Here is a 15,723-nt window from a genome sequence, read left to right as displayed (position 1 = left end):
AACGGAAGTTGAAAGAGATTCCTTATCCAAACAGACACAGAAAAATTGTAAAAGTAAGTAAAAGATTAACTTCATGTATGATGAATGTAGCTCATGGGGTGTCACCTTGTGATATCCTTCATAGTGCTTTTTAGCATTTTAACGTTTTAGTAAACGTTAGCAAAAGAGCTATATTTATCATAGCTTGAGTTACAAAAGAAATCAATCGTTAACTTATTTTCTACAATTTTTAGAAAAAGTGTCCTCTTAGCTCACTTTGCGTTGTGTTGTGGTGTTTGCATTTGTGTTGTTGCTTTTGCAAATCAGCTGACACCTATAGGCCACCATAGATTTCATTTGCACAATGACAGTTAATTATAAGGGAAGACAAATTTTGGGGGAAAAAAGCTTATATTTTGCACTATTAACCCATGTCCTGCTCAATATTCAGTCAGGAGATGAATGAAAATGAAATGATAGAAAATCCAAAATGGGTACATTAAGTTCATACCTGATTTCTGAGATAATCAGCACTGGCAGAGATCTATTCTTCCCAAAATAATTTAAGGCTCCTGTGTGGAGTTTTTGGCTGAGGATGAGGCAGACAGAAATTTATATTATATTATATTATATTATATTATATTATATTATATTATATTATATTATATTATATTATATTATATTATATTATATTATATTATATTATAGAGAATAGAATAGAATAGAAAATACTTTATTTATCCCCGAGGGGAAATTCAGGAGTCACCGCAGCATTTAAGAAAACAAAAGTAAGAAAGAGTATAGAAAGTGCAAAAATGAATAATTATATTATATTATATTAAATTATATTTTATTTTATTTAAATTTCCCACTCCAAACTTTCATCAAAACATTATAAATAATGTATAACATATAACTTTTAAATCTAAGTAAAGTAGAGTTTTTCCTCATCTGATATCACGACTCATCAAACTGATAAATCGTTCCCCTTTTGTCCACAGGGGCGTCAAAACCAACACAGCCTGAAAAGTCCTCACTGGAGCTTTAAATGTTTTCTGATAAACTTCCTGATTCTCCATCTAATACTCACACTTCACAGTCCCAGCTTTACTCAGAGTGCACACACACCGCCACATTCTTGTGTCTCTCCCAGTAGTGACAGTCTTCCGGAAAGCTCCATGCAGCTGCAGACTCTTTGTGGCGACTGACGGCATGAACAACAAACCCACACAGCTGCTTCTCCAGCACCTCCACCACCGCCGGGGCGTTTCCTTTCTTCCCCGCGCCCTCCATCACCTGTCGGATGAAGTCTCGGGGCACCGCCTGGGGTTTGGTGCTGAACGACACCACCAGGTTGATGTTGTTCACCTGAAGGACCTCGAACCAGTTCTGCCCCGCCACGTGATGAAAGTGCTCCCCTGCTCGCCAGTTGCGGTAGGTGCTGCCTGAATGGTTGATGAGCCGCACGGACCAGCTCACCCAGTCGTACTTTTTAACCAAGAACTCCAGAAGCTGCTGAGTCGTGTCCTGCAGGCTCTCCTGGTCCTTCTCCTGCAGGAGGAGCTGGGAGTCCAGCTTTGCTTGCTCTGGGAAAGCAGCGACACAGGATTCGATGGTTTTCTTCATTCTGGACTCGACTTCTTCAATTTTGCTGCTCCAATCTCTGATTTTCTCCTCTTCTTCTTCTTGGCCCTGGGTTAAGGCGCTTTGTCCAAGCAGAGCGATCAGGCCCAGACAGAAGAGCTCCTTCATCCGGACGCAGAAATCTTCCAGGAGACGGCGATTCCTTGCTACATACCTGAAAATAAACACAGTTTGTGTACAATTTTAAGATATTACCTAGCTATCACTCAAAATCTGGGACATCTGCTGTGTATCTGTGTCCATCAGGGTGATTGATAACACACTGTTTACATTTCTGCTGCAGAGTTTCCCACAGCAGCTACCTCACTCATTCAAAGTGAAGCAGATTTTTCTTTTAAGATATGACACAAGCTGGTACATGATAAGATCAACAAAGAGATACGATGTTCTGCTTTTTCCACCAGGGTTGCCAAAACCAACATGAAGTGAAAGCTTCTCACACAAGCTACTGAGCAGTGTTTGACATCAGGACAGATGAGATTGCAAAGAGTGTCTCAGTATGTTTTATTTTGGAGAAATGTGAAACTCACCTTTCCACCACCTCTAAAACTGAGTCCCCAAAGCTGTTGGTCCCCATCACAGCGTCATACAGCACAAACAGATTCTTCTCTCCTCCAGTTTTGGAGAAATGCTCCAGAAAGAGTCTGGTCTTCACCTCCTTGAACTGCTGTTTGGCCTCTAAGATGTCCATATACTTCCGAAACTGGTTCCTGATGTTCTCCTCCACAGAGAAGTACTGCGAGTCCAGCCTCCCCTTCTTGATCTCACAGTCGATGTCTTCCAGCTGAGCGGAGAGGACGTCCAGTTTGTTCCTCACGGTGAGAAACTGCTCTTTGACGTAGAAGACCTCTTTGCTCTGGACGTTGTCCAAGGCGAGGCGGAGAACCGGAGCGGCGGCCTCACAGAGAGGGAAGAGCTCGCCAACAGCGCTGGCCAACACCTCGGCTCCTTTCTCGAACATGTCCATCGCTGCCTCGATGGCCTCCTTCTTCTGGGCCACGACGCGCTCCAACGGACTGGACATGTTCTGAGACACAGGTGGACTGACACTAGATATAAACATCAGGAGAGACATAAGGCGCTCTGTTAAGGTATTTCTTTAAACGAAGACTCCTCACATAATGTTTTCGTCCAATGTTTCACCAAACAATAACATTTTTCCTCCGGACCAGCATGGTTTCTTTGAGACTAGAGGTGATGTCCACTTTCAGCAGCCTTTTCCAGGATAAAGACTCTGTTTCCCATGAGCACTATCACCCACTGACTACAGGGCATAACTCTTGCTAAGAAGTTTGCTTGTTTTAAAGCAACTGGATGGAGACCAGATATTTCTTTAGACAATTTTCCCAGGGTGAAAACCGATAAAGTAACACATCTATTTGTAGTTATGTAGCACTGTTGTCTGAAACATGAAAACAGTGAAACTTTGTAAACTTAGTTTGTAGTTTAGAAAGAGAGCAGACTATCTGTTCAAGCCTCGTTTCTACCAAGTAGTCTGGTTTAGATCAGTACGGTTTGGTGCTAGTTGGCTCGGTTAAGCCTGGTCTTGTTTGCGATTCCACAGCCAACCGTGCCCCCTGGTGGAAGGTGGCGTGTAAGCCGGATGCCGATAGCTGCATCAGTTAGATAATAGCATGACGCAATAGCAGCATGACACAGTGTACCAAGATAATAAATCCAACGAAAAAAAACGTGTCACAGTAAACAAAGAGCAACGATGGGACACATCCAGTAATTCGCCATCTTTGTGATTGGCATGTGGCTCTTTGGTACAAAACACATCATATTTTGTTTCAGAGAAGACTGTGTGCCACGAGGAGAAATACAGCCGCTGTCGTACAGTAAGTGACGATTGTTTTGACCAATCAACGGACTGCAATGTTGTAGTTTCACCTTCCAGGATCAGTTTAGTCTGGAACCACTAAGGGTCCCAAAAAGTGGGACGGCTTGTCTCAGTTATTTGGGGATCTGTCCTAGAATTAGTCAGAGGAAACGCCATAAATTGCATGCCATGCTGGGACGAACCGAACTGAACAGCTTGGTGGAAACGGGGCTCTGGTCTTATCTGTTCAGCTTTCTTCTGCTCTTCTGTCATTTTTGTTTTTGCCAGTTCAGCTCCAGTTTTTGTCATTAACACAAAATCAATTAGAGTAATTCTTATTTTTCAAGGTTCAGTCTTGTTTTTACTTAGAAATGTTAGTTGCCTGGTGTAGTGTCATCAAAGGGACTTTCGGTCTTTGGCTGTAAATGGATTTGTGTTCTCTGGGGAATTTAACCCGACCACAGATACTGGGAAATAGAGTTTGGAAATAACCTCTTTTGGCGCTGATAATCTCATCTAGAATTGTAGATTACTAATGGGCAAATATTTCAAAGTGAGACTATCTCAAATTCACTTTTAAGTCCTCACAGCAGCTGTTAATATGAGCATTAATTGGGTTTTTTTTGGCTTTTCCAGCCAACCTCAAGTGGACACTCTAGGAACGGCATTTTTTTCCATTTCCAATTGGTTCATTTTTTCAAAACCATGAATTTTTCCATAAAGAGATTACAAAAAGCAAAGGAAAGACTTCTAAAATGTTTTCAGTAAATATCCGATTCATCTTTGGACTTTTAAAGTCTTATAATTTCTAGGGGGGGCAGTAATCTAGATAATTGATTTATAGTTCAGAAAATAATGTCAGTAATCCCAAGTTTTAAGTGGATAGAAGTTAAATACATATTTTTCAAAACGATTAGCTGTATCTTCCTCATTCCCAGCACTTTACCTGTTGTGTATTTTTTACATTTATTGTTAAAGTATTGTTTTAATGGTTCTTTTAATGCCCACATTGTAATTATTTATTTACTACCACATGTGTTGCAGACCTCTTGGCCAGATCTCAGTGAGTTTTATCTGGTTATATAAACGTTGAAACTGTCCTCTTGTGGATGTGTTCCTCATGATACATTATTTTATGGAGCACATCCAAAGTTTTAATGTAAAAGATGAAGCTTCCTCCTGGAGTTAGAATAAAACATTAAGGATAAAAATCAAGAGGTAATCGATCCGCAACACCTCTAAAAAACTGAAAACAGTCATTGTTTGTTTTTTTCTTTGCATGCTGCATCTTCAGGGCGAGGTTCACTACTTCTCTGCGTCTCGTGATCGAAAAGTAAAGTGTGTCGGATGAGCAAATCATCTATGAGTACAATAAGAAAAAGATTCAAAGCTCTCTTTGGCTTTATGTTCTGCCTTCTTCTGATGAAATTAAAATAAACAATGCTGGAGAAAAAAATCTACAATATATTTGATTTTAAAATAATGACTAAATGCAAAATACTTCAAAGTTAAATTTTCTGGCACCAAAAAAGATGGATAACAAAGATATAGGCTTGAAATGAAATTGTCAAAGTTGTGTCTTGTGAGTCTGTTGTCAAATTGTGATAACATGTCATCTAACAACAGAAATCCTCCCTCAAAGGATGCAGGTAATGATGTTACACAAACAAAATGGGGGCCTGAGATACCAGGAGGAGAAAATGACACAGATGCCCTTGAGTGTGCACATGAGTCATCCCAGAGTGGAGCAAACCAAGGCCGAACCATGTTTAAAAATCCCCTTTCATTCCTGCCACACATGAATCAGAGAGACCTCACTGTTCACATGTTAGTTACCAAACTCTTCTATAAACAAATACAAGCATCCATTTTTATTCAGTCTAATTTGAGTGTGAGTTTTTATTTTCTTTTTTTAAATGGATGGAAAGCTAAGAGATAAATTATTAAGTAGGTTTCATTATTAGTATAAAACATCCATGAAGAAGACAGATAAAGAAAAAATGAATTATGTTTGGCTGTCATGCGCATCCAAGAGAAATGCGCAATGGCATCCCTTTTACGCACAAATCCTCAGTGATCATCGGACACACCTAACAGCGCAGCCATACTCTCTGGTAAAAGCTGAAGACACTCATCACATTTGAACAATAACTACATTTTTCTGCAACTCACCAAGAAGAATCTGCTGCTCCCTCAAGCCTGATGAGCTCCAACAGCTGCGAACAAGTTTTTTTTTTCCTTCAAGTTGAGAAAATTCCCACGGTTCTCTCCACCACTGAGGAGCTGAGGGGGTCCAAAAACAGGATCCGGAGAGGAGGAAGATGCGCATTCAGTATCTGCAAAGAAGAGAGACAGAGAAGGAGAGAGTGAAAAACAGAGAGAGAGAAAAGAGGAGAGAGGGAGAGTGAGGCTGAGAGCGCAAACTGCTGCAGGTAAAAAGCGTGTTAGGCTCCATTTTCCTCTCAGTCTTCATCAAGAAGGGACGCGTATCACTCCCTCCAACGACGAGGGACTGCATTTACGCATGTTTGATTTTTTCCCCTTTATTTGGCTTTACTGACTTTATTTGGACGCATTTTTCTAAGAGAAGTGCATAGACAGAAATCAGCTGATGTGGATGTCAAAGGATCCAGATAAAGGTAAGATAGAGGACAAAATATTATTTTTCTAATCTTTTAACTCATCATCTTAGCTTTTTATATCCACAAATACTCTCTTTTCTACGCAGCAGATCTTCTGTGAACACAATTATGGTTCTTTATGCAGATTCTGGTGTCTTCAAATGGTCTTTTTAGATCTGTTTTTAGCCATCTGTGTTTTAGAAAATATGAATGTAACGGATTTAATCATTTGAAATCGTGCTCATGTGAAACAAACGATTATTTTTATCATCCAATGACTTTTTGTTGGTTAAATTAAACCTCACATCTCCTCATCTGCGCTCACGACGCGCCCTGTGAGCGCACCGACTGAGCCTCCCTCACCAAGAAGGGGGAAAAAAATCATTACACAAATCGTTTTATCCTCACAACAATGAAGGGCTTAACATCATCAGGATGTCTCTGGAGCATGACAATGACTGAAACGGAATCCATTTTCTTCAGGTGAAATGGATTCCCTGAAAAGAGCTGGTGTCGTGCAGAGAAAAGACACCATCACATGATAAACGAGGCGCGTCGGTGTTTCAAACAGACTCGTCGTGAGGTCTGCAGAGCAGGTAAGAACCTTTAAATCTTCCTGTGTCAGTAATCTGCTTTTCAGGCGCAAACAATGCACATTTTCCTGTTTTTGTTCCCCAACTCTGAGCCGAGAGTCAAACCTGTTCAGCTGGAAAACGATGCATGAGGGCCATTCCAGAGGTGCTTAACTCAGGCCATGTGCCCGTTTCACCTCCGCTCAGGTGCATTCTTCTCTTTCTTTAACTTGTACATTAGATTTTTTATCACGCTCTGGTCAAATAACTGATGTGTTGGTTATCAAAAGAAATCAGGCTGTGAGACAATTTGGAGACGTGGATGAAACAGATGTGATGCTTCAGTCTTGCGGCCCCCTGGGGAGTTCTGATAAAACAGGTGTGTGAGTGAAGCATTTACGCCCTCTGGTGGTGGAATCAGAAAACTGCACCTTCAAAACCTCCATTCTGCATCTCGGGACTTTCATAGGAGACATCTAACATTCAGGGGCGTAGCTACAATTAGGCAAACATAGGCAGTTGCCTGGGGCCCCAAGATTCCCAGGGGCCCCCAAAGCATCTCTTAAAAACTAATTTATGAAGTTCTCTCCAATTGAAAGCATTTCTTTTTTCTTAATCTTACTTCACATGCTTCAAAATACATTTAAAGGCTTAATCTTTAATGCTTGTTTTGGGTACTCCCCCTCCCTTCTTATTCAATGGGCTATTCCATGTCACAACACATCTGAAAATTTGATTCAGGAAGAAAGTGGTAAAAAAACACTTTTTTCCCCATTTTTTTCTTATTTTCAGCCAAGTCGGAAATAAAAACAATGTTGCTCTGAGATCTGAGATAAACATATAAGACTTTCAGGATTTTAAGGACTTTATCTAGCCAAGGAAACAGGATAATTTTCTCAAAATCAAACTTTTGAGTTGGTGATAAACATTATTGTACAAAATCTCTTTTTGGATACATAACTCACTGGACAGGGGGTCAAATAAAAATACATTAACTTTAAAATAATAGTACCAAAAAGTATGGTAACTGTAAATATCACCTCCTTCAGTCGATTTTTTTTTCCAGTTTTATGGTGTGCTTGATATTTACATATTTTTTCTTTACTAAATTATTTTTTCAACATTTACCTATTGTAATGTTTTTCACTTCATACTTTCTTGTTTGTTACTGTTACTCTGTAAATTCCCCACTGTGGGACAAATAAGCTGTCAGTTGACCATAAAAGATTTCAAATCCAGGACAAAGTGGACTAAATTATGTGTTCACTTTTTTCAAAATCAAACTAAAGTACAGAACTTGAGGAAATGCATTTAGTTGCGTTAAGTTACCATGTACAAGATTAGCACTGCCTCATGCCTTGATTCTCAGAAAGAGACAGTGGACCCAGGGAAGGCCAGTCTAGCTCTGAAGGAGATGAGTTACAAGGACATGGAGGGCCCCATTGACTGGGTTTGCCTTGAGCCCCCAAATGACTAAATACGCCCCCTGCTAACGTTTGATAGAAATAGTGAAGTTTTTCATATAAAAGAAAAAATGAGATGATGAAAACATCATAAAAGTTAACAAAAGAAGCTAACTTTACTCCCAGAGTAAAGCCTAAACATACACACATGTCTTTATTTATTCATTGTGTGCTCTACTTTTCTTTCATTTCTTAATATTTTACTGTCAGGTAACACAATCCAAGACCTTTGTAGTGACTTTTTACAACATTACAACACCCGAAAGTTTTCTAATTTTACAGTAGGATTTGGACAAGCTGTATAAAATACTTTTAGGATCTGAGGAACCTTTATTCTGTAAGAAAGAAGATTTTTGTGAATTAAACTGAGCCATCATCCCCACCAATACCCATTTACCCATGGACACACCACTTCTCCAATCAACATAACCACAAAATTAAGGATTATATGAATAGACAACAACACCCCAACAAAAAGCGGTCCAACAGAATTGACATTAAAAATAAATATATTTTGCTATTAAGCTAACAATAAGGTTTAGTGACTACACTTTACCGTTAGCTTAATAGCATAATTGCCCAAGTCATAAATTGTAAACATTTAAATTATTTTGTGAGCCTCATAACATGATTGTCAGACAAACGAATTTAAATAAAATAAATAAGGTAACACTAATATTATGGATAATACAGACATTATTTTAAATATAGCAAAATAAATAGATAAATAAATATATTTAATAAATTTATTGAAAATGTTGAAATATGACTTGGATTAAAATGCTATTATGTTGCTGTAATCTTCAACATTTTTCAACTTAGTATATATATAAAAAAAAGACTGTACACCAAATCTCCTTTTCACTTGTTTTTATTCATAGTGGTTCATGTACAACCAGGCATCAATGACTCATAACAAAAAGGCAACATATTCACAAAGGACATTTCATAAAAAGCTCTAAGAGGTTCACAGAATAATCCTCTTCATCGTCAGCTTTTTGATTAAATACTCTTTATGCAGCCTGACACTGAATCTGATGTAACAATGAGAGACGTGGCTCAAAAAGCAAAAAATGTTCATCAGGGTGGAGTTGGTTACTGAAAGGATGAGAGTTTAACAGGCGGGGTGTTTATGTGTTTCTGTTTCTGACTCTTTGAATCGTCCTGGTGCACAAAATTAAACCAGCCTGACACGACTGAAAGCATCTGTTCAAATAAAAAAGACATTATCAAAGCACATGTTCAAATTTAAACCGAAGCATAAAGACTTTCTCATAAAACATAATGCCTGACACTAAATATGTTAAAACAATACAGAAAAAAACCCTAAAATAAAGAATAATACAAAGTTAATGGCACATTTAGGCACTGTTGGTCAGAAGAGGAGGCGTACGAGGAGAGCAACTCATGATCAGATGAACTTTGTTTTATCTGCTCTAAATGGCCACACACCAAAGAAACCCACAAATAATTTTATTTATACATTACAGATAAACTTGGTGCACCTCCTGCTCTGCTTTAAGGCAACAGGACACATCGGACAGAAGATAAAACAGGAAAGACAACATCCTGGTTTAACATTTAAAATGTGAAAAACTTCACAGGAGAAGAGAACAGACAGAAAAAAAACGTGGTGAAAGGAAAGCACAAACAGTGATATTGCGAACTGAAAAATATATTTAGTGTGTCCATCTTTGGTGTGGGGCTCTAACAGATGTAGTGATTTGATGGATCAGATATTTCCGTGTACATTTAGTGTTTTTAATTAAAAAATAATAACAATATCTGAGCAGCAGCTTCAGAAATTAGTGTTCAAACAGATCCAGTTTGCTTTTTAGCAGCAAAACATGTGGATATTGTGTTTGCATGTGAATTATTTGAAGCACACGTTAGTTTTCACATGGAAGTGTGATTACATGATCATTTCACTGTAGTTACATTCATAGCTGAGAAAACTTTGGGCTGTTTGCTGCCTATTTGGATTTGTTTACGTCTTATATTGTAGTTTTAACTTGCAGTAAAGCGTCACAACAGTGTAGCATAAACTAGCTCCCTCTAGTGGACATACATTAGTATGACACCAACATAAGCTGCTCAATATTCCTATTTAATTTGTACATTTATGTCTCTGATCTCAAAGTTAAAGTATGGCTGTGGATTAATTTCTTTTAACTGGTTCATTTTAGTGCTATAAGTGTAAAATCTACAATCTGTGCAGAATGATTAGGCTGCATGTAAAGTGAGACGAAGTGCATCAAAGTGATTTTCACTTTTTGTAGATGATTCATGGTAGTGTTTTTTTTATTTCATATGTATAGTGTTGTGTTTTGTCTATGGAGGCCCAAGTCTCTGATTTCAAGTCTGTCAGTATTTCTCTTTCTCAACAGGACAGTTGTACCTCACAGTCAGTTTGCATAATTGGAAATTTAGATGAATAGTGTTGTGAGAAAATACCAGCTTGTTTTGCTCTCTACCAGTGGATTCAGGTAGCAGATGTTTAAAAAGTGCTTGTAGGTAGAGAAAAGAAAAAGGAAGACGTAGGAGCCACAAAGGGAATGTGGACATGAGTCCTGAAAACGAGAGAAAAGCAGCAATGAAGGAAAAAAAAAGCTCTTCTTCATGCTTCTTCGTCTTCATTTGCACCTGCTAAGAGCCTCCTGCATCTTCTCCTGCACGCGCTCCATGTTCTCAGCCCACTCCTCGCTCAGACTCTCCTCATCGTCTCCGATGATGGCGGCGTAGCCCATGAGGGCGATGAGGCCGATGCAGAACAGGTAGGTGAGGCGCGTGCAGAGTAGCTCCATCGTTTTGCGATCGCCCTGCGAGTGCTTCAGGTAAACCTCCAGGATGGGCCGGCTGAAGAGCTTCGGTGTGCCCACCACGCCGTCGTACAGCGTGTGGAGGTTCTGGTCTCCCATGTCGTTGGAGTAGCTCTCCTCGAAGTCATCCTTCTTCCGCTCACGGTGCTCCGGCCGTGCCTCCACCATCTCCATGAACTTCCTGAACTGGTTCTTCAGGTTCTCCTCCACGCGGCAGTACTGCCCGTCCAGCGTCTCCTTCCTGATCTGAACCAGCGTGTTGCGGTTCATCTGGGACAGCTGATCCAGCGCTTTGTTCACTGAGCCAAACTCGCGCTTTAGGGTGCGGATGTCTTCATCATCGATGTGGTGCAGCACCACCCGGATCAGGGAACCAGCCACGCCGAAAATGGGGTTCACCACGGCGGCTGCAGAGGAGATGGTCGCCACGCACTGCAGCACTTTGCACAGGCCCTGCTTCAGCTTGGCCCGGTCCTCCACGATCTCTTCATCCATCATGGTATCCAGCTTGGCGGTTGTTGATGTCACCTTTGGACGGTCTACAGAGAGATGTGAAGAGAGGAAGAAAATGGTTGAGTCTTGATTTACCAAAACACTTCATAAAAATTCCCATGGGATAAAAAGCCTAAATAAGCATAGGCCAAAAATATGACGTGTCTATTATCTCGATCAACCAATAAGCAGAGTGCATCTGATTCCTGACCAGTTTCATGTACCCTTCTTTGCAGGATGTACTTCTAGAAATAGTTTTTGAAGTATTACGAGGGAAAACAAGGATTTGTTTGGCTCCCCTCTGACTTTTAAACACCAGACATTTTCTGGCACAATTTTCAGTCTTTTGGACGGCAGCTTGAAGATCAGCTCTCTGTGTGAAAATTATAATTTATTTACCAGCAAACAAGAAGAATTATGAGGTTTAACTGAATAAAAACACAAGTTAAGTTGTAAATTAGAGCCTATTTGACCATGAAAAGGAGGGAAAAATTGCTTTTTGACATTACCAACAGTTTCACAGCAAATGAATCAGCGTATTGTCTCCCTCTGCTTTCAGAAATCCAGTACAGACACAGTGAAACTGATATATAAGTAGGTTTTCATCCTTTATGCAGAGCAAATCATGTTCAGTTGAGCTCCAAAGCAGCACCTCATCAATGTCTAACTGATTATTTCTGTTCCATTCAGCCTGACTGTGAGTATTTGGACAGCTACGCAGCATAGAAATCAGCTTTTAGTGGTCGTTTGACAACTGACAGGCAGAAAAAGAGACAGTTGAAGCTTCTTACAGGAAATTTCTTCTCTTCAAGCTCACACAGGAGCCTCCTAATGGGGATTTTTCCTGAAACAAAAGACAAAGAGAAGTTTAGAGACTTGGAGCATTTTGAACCCAACAAACCCTGTTGGTGTTGATTCGGTCTGTCTCTCTGAGTAGACTCTTGCTCTGCAGCTTTCAGCAGTGAAAGAGTTAACAGCCTCTCTGCTTCAGAGTGACACAGCTCCACTCAGCAGCGTTTTCAGCACCAGGCCGTTTTGTGTGTGAGTCTATGGGCCGAGCTGATAGCTCCTCAGCAGCCGACGTATTGAGAGGCTAGCAAGCTGCAGCTAAAGGGCGTTACCTCCACTGAAACCTCTCTGTCGGACCACGTGAAAACAAATAATGACACAGCTGGCTGAGCTGTAGGACTTGTTTGTTACATAACAGGAGCAGCTATTTAAAAAAGGACACATCTAACTTGTTTGCAATCCTTGATTTTAACCTTTTTTTGACACATTTCAGTGGGATGATGGAGTGTTCAGTGAGAGCTCTTACAGCAGGATCACACAGGGAGGGTTTTACAGTAACACAGTGATCACAGAGCTAAATTTAGTTCAGTCACTCATGTTAAGTGCTCTGATATCTTCCTCCTCACTTCAGTCAGCCAGTCTGAATATGTGTGTTCTGGTCCAACACTGATAACACTGGTGTTACAGAAAAACTGGCAACCCAAACAGCTGATGACCAAACAGTTTTGCAAGTCCAAACAGGCCCTGAAACACACACACATACATTCACACACAGAGTATGTAAAGGAAAGACTGCTGTGTGTTTGTTTTTGTGTTTTGCTCTCTGTTTTAAAATACCTGTACCCACCAGAGGGGGCAGTAATTTACCTTTAATGACAAAGACGCCCATGTTGTCCTCTGTCTGATTTCAGCACCACCACTGTGGACTGAAAGCTGTGACAGGATTTAACCCTTTAGCTCCAGGATGACTTTAAATAATGTGTTTAAAAGCATGAATTCAGCAAAAATAAGCAAACTGTTCTCATTATGGGATTAATTAATAAACCTACATGTAAAATATTTTGTCAGTTCTCTTTAATATGTTCTTTTATGTGTCAATACTGCAGAACTAAATCATTTTGACATCACTTTATCCCTGTATTATTGTTTAAAGCTACTTGAGCAGAAAAGAAATGTCGATTTCTTCTGCATTTTTCCATTGACGGCTCACAGAAAAACATGTTTTTGCTTAATTTTTTGTATTTATGAGCAAATAAACCATCAATTAATTTTATTTGAATGCTAAATATTTATATTTTGTTATCTTTTTTTCACAGATGTGTGAAACAGCTGAAAATCCTCCTTGTCTTAACACTACAGGGGGAACTGCTGAAGGAGACGCAGGTAATGAAAGGGTTAATCCAGCATTTTTAATGCAAATGACCTCTCTGAATCACAACATTGTAAATTTACTTTATATTTTTGATAATACGAGCTGTGTTTATCATTAATCCAATGGTTTTTGATGGATCTGACTGAGTCCTGCAGCTGTATGTTATTTGAAAGTGAAAATTAACCCTTTGTGCAGATAAAAATCAACCCCAAATTGACTCAACACTTGTGAGAAAAAACAATTAATGACAGATTGTGATTATTTTATGCCACTTTAACTTAATTTAAAGACAAGTAAAACTGAATTTATGATCATACAGGTCTTATATGTTTATAAATTGCATATTAAGAGCCAACTATTGATAGTTTAATGTGTACCATCAATCAACCAATCACAGCTCAGCAGCAGCCAGGCCTTTAAATTACACGTGACCCAACAACACTGTGACATCTCAGACAGAAAGTCATTTTCAAGTCTTTCTTAATGACTCAGTTTCTGTTAGCATATACTATAAGTGTCAAAAAAGTCGATTTAAAGTTGATTTAATTCGAATTAAAGCACATTAAAGTACATGTTAGTTGTGGAAAAACAGCTTTCAATCTAATCAGGAAGCGTCAGGTCACTCTCACCTGCCTGCCTTCACTGAAGAGGCCATCTTGAATGTTTTCTATGAATACAGCAATGCTAATGCTAATCCAAATATACGCACTTTATACTCATAAAACAGCTCTTTAATGATAAAATCCCGTTTTTCGAGACTTATTTCACAACATTTCTTCCACTTGCTTGTGTTTCCTGTGTGTATTTACAGATGACAGCCTGTGTGGCAGTTGGAGCACTTCAGTAAGGAAGTCAACACCCTTGAGGCTGATATTACTCCAACAATAACCTCTAATGAAGACAAACATACAACAATGAAGAATCTTCCGGAGTTCTTCTGCTTGTAAGTACTAAAATCAGCTCAACATCCCCTCTCCAGCAGCACAGGGCCATATGACTGCCTTCCTGCCCAGCTATGGCTCCCCCTAGCCGTGCCTCCATATTTCCTTGTTAATGCACACCATAATGCCCTGACCCTCCCTTCTCTATCTCACCAAAAATATACCAAAATACTCATCAAAACTTCAATTTCTCAGTCTAAATGTTGAGATTATGGTCTAAAACTGCCTTTCAGCCATCATTGGGCACCATAGGCTCCAGCAGGAGAGAGGATTTCTTACCTTTTTGACACTGGCTCTACCCAAACCTCCCTCTTCAGAGTCCCAAGCTCGACAGCCTCCTTCTTCTTCCCAGCAATCCCTGCAAAAAAGGACACTTCCATGTATGTCTAATGTGTAGGGGTGTCCAGATTGAACTTTACCATTTTTGAAGGCCCCAGAGAGCCCCAAGAACCCAAAATTGGCCATTTTGGCCCCAAATATATATAAGCTCCAAAATAAAATATTAAAATCGAGTTTTAAAATCCAAATACAGCAAAGCCCACTCCTCATCATCACCATGTCCTACCCCCATATTTTCCACTTATTCTGGTCCACACAGCAGTCATACAGTTGATACAGAAGCACAATTGTCAGTCAGTGCGCAACAGAACTTCTAGGCACTTGCAGACGCCTTTTGTGCTATTGCCAAGCCCTGGAGCATATTTGGATGACTATAAATATTACAATGGGGGTATTTTTGAGTCAATGAGGCCCTTTTCAAATGGATTGGTCCGAAAAACCGGAAGAAAAATATTTACAAGCGCGTAGAACCCAAGTTGACCAACGGACAGCTGTGGACCCAAATTGGCATCTCCAAAAGTGCGCAGGTGTCCCATAAGACTCTAGGAGCTTTCCAATGGGTCAAGGAGGGAAGATTGTGACTTTTTTTAAGCTTAAAAGGTTAGTAGACTAACAAATCTGTTCGAAATCTACGAATTGGACTTGAGTAAATAAAGCTTACCTTAAATAAAGTCGAATTTGAGGTCCATTTGGGAGCAAAACGCAACAAAAACACTCCAAATGGCGCAGCTAGCTTACTCTGGATGGAACAGATGATACAACCAATTAAATGTATTAAATTATTAAATTTGACTGCTGTGACATAGATGGCACTATAACACATCAAACATATTCAAAATGCTATCCATGTGGTCAAAGGTAACCGCGCAA

The 15,723-nt window shown here is 39.7% G+C and overlaps 2 protein-coding genes and 1 long non-coding RNA gene across 3 annotated transcripts; 1 reads left to right on the top strand and 2 right to left on the bottom strand.

Annotated features, from left to right (window-relative positions):
• Positions 1 to 726: 726 nt before the first annotated feature.
• Positions 727 to 5,931, bottom strand: LOC141800400 (protein rapunzel-like). Its single transcript, XM_074682903.1, has 3 exons — positions 5,618 to 5,931; positions 2,154 to 2,672; positions 727 to 1,777 (listed from the first exon to the last, which is right to left on the bottom strand). Exons 2-3 carry the CDS (start codon positions 2,645 to 2,647, stop codon positions 1,087 to 1,089), a joined length of 1,185 nt encoding a protein of 394 aa, XP_074539004.1. The 5' UTR covers positions 2,648 to 2,672; positions 5,618 to 5,931; the 3' UTR covers positions 727 to 1,086.
• LOC141800402 (uncharacterized) lies at positions 5,531 to 14,796 on the top strand. The gene is made up of 4 exons (XR_012599334.1): positions 5,531 to 6,084; positions 6,550 to 6,662; positions 13,518 to 13,584; positions 14,385 to 14,796. It is a non-coding gene; the product is annotated as an uncharacterized LOC141800402 (long non-coding RNA).
• Positions 8,957 to 12,256, bottom strand: rpz (rapunzel). The gene is made up of 2 exons (XM_074682904.1): positions 12,204 to 12,256; positions 8,957 to 11,459 (listed from the first exon to the last, which is right to left on the bottom strand). Exon 2 carries the CDS (start codon positions 11,416 to 11,418, stop codon positions 10,735 to 10,737), a length of 684 nt encoding a protein of 227 aa, XP_074539005.1. The 5' UTR covers positions 11,419 to 11,459; positions 12,204 to 12,256; the 3' UTR covers positions 8,957 to 10,734.
• Positions 14,797 to 15,723: the final 927 nt, after the last annotated feature.

This window comes from Halichoeres trimaculatus, unplaced genomic scaffold (assembly GCF_033239565.1).
Source record: "Halichoeres trimaculatus isolate MK-OKI-2021-1 unplaced genomic scaffold, fHalTri1.1 fHalTri1_scaffold_12, whole genome shotgun sequence".
Classification (NCBI taxonomy): Eukaryota; Metazoa; Chordata; class Actinopteri; order Labriformes; family Labridae; genus Halichoeres; species Halichoeres trimaculatus.
Note: the sequence above shows the minus strand (reverse complement) of the source record. Positions and strands in the feature narration are given on the sequence as shown.

Coding starts and splice junctions, on each gene's coding strand:
- LOC141800400 (XM_074682903.1), bottom strand. CDS start 2,647: ATGTCCAGTCCGTTGGAGCGCGTCGTGGCCCAGAAGAAGGAGGCCATC. Junction 1,778..2,153: donor GTTTTAGAGGTGGTGGAAAG/GTGAGTTTCACA, acceptor GTTTATTTTCAG/GTATGTAGCAAGGAATCGCC.
- rpz (XM_074682904.1), bottom strand. CDS start 11,418: ATGATGGATGAAGAGATCGTGGAGGACCGGGCCAAGCTGAAGCAGGGC.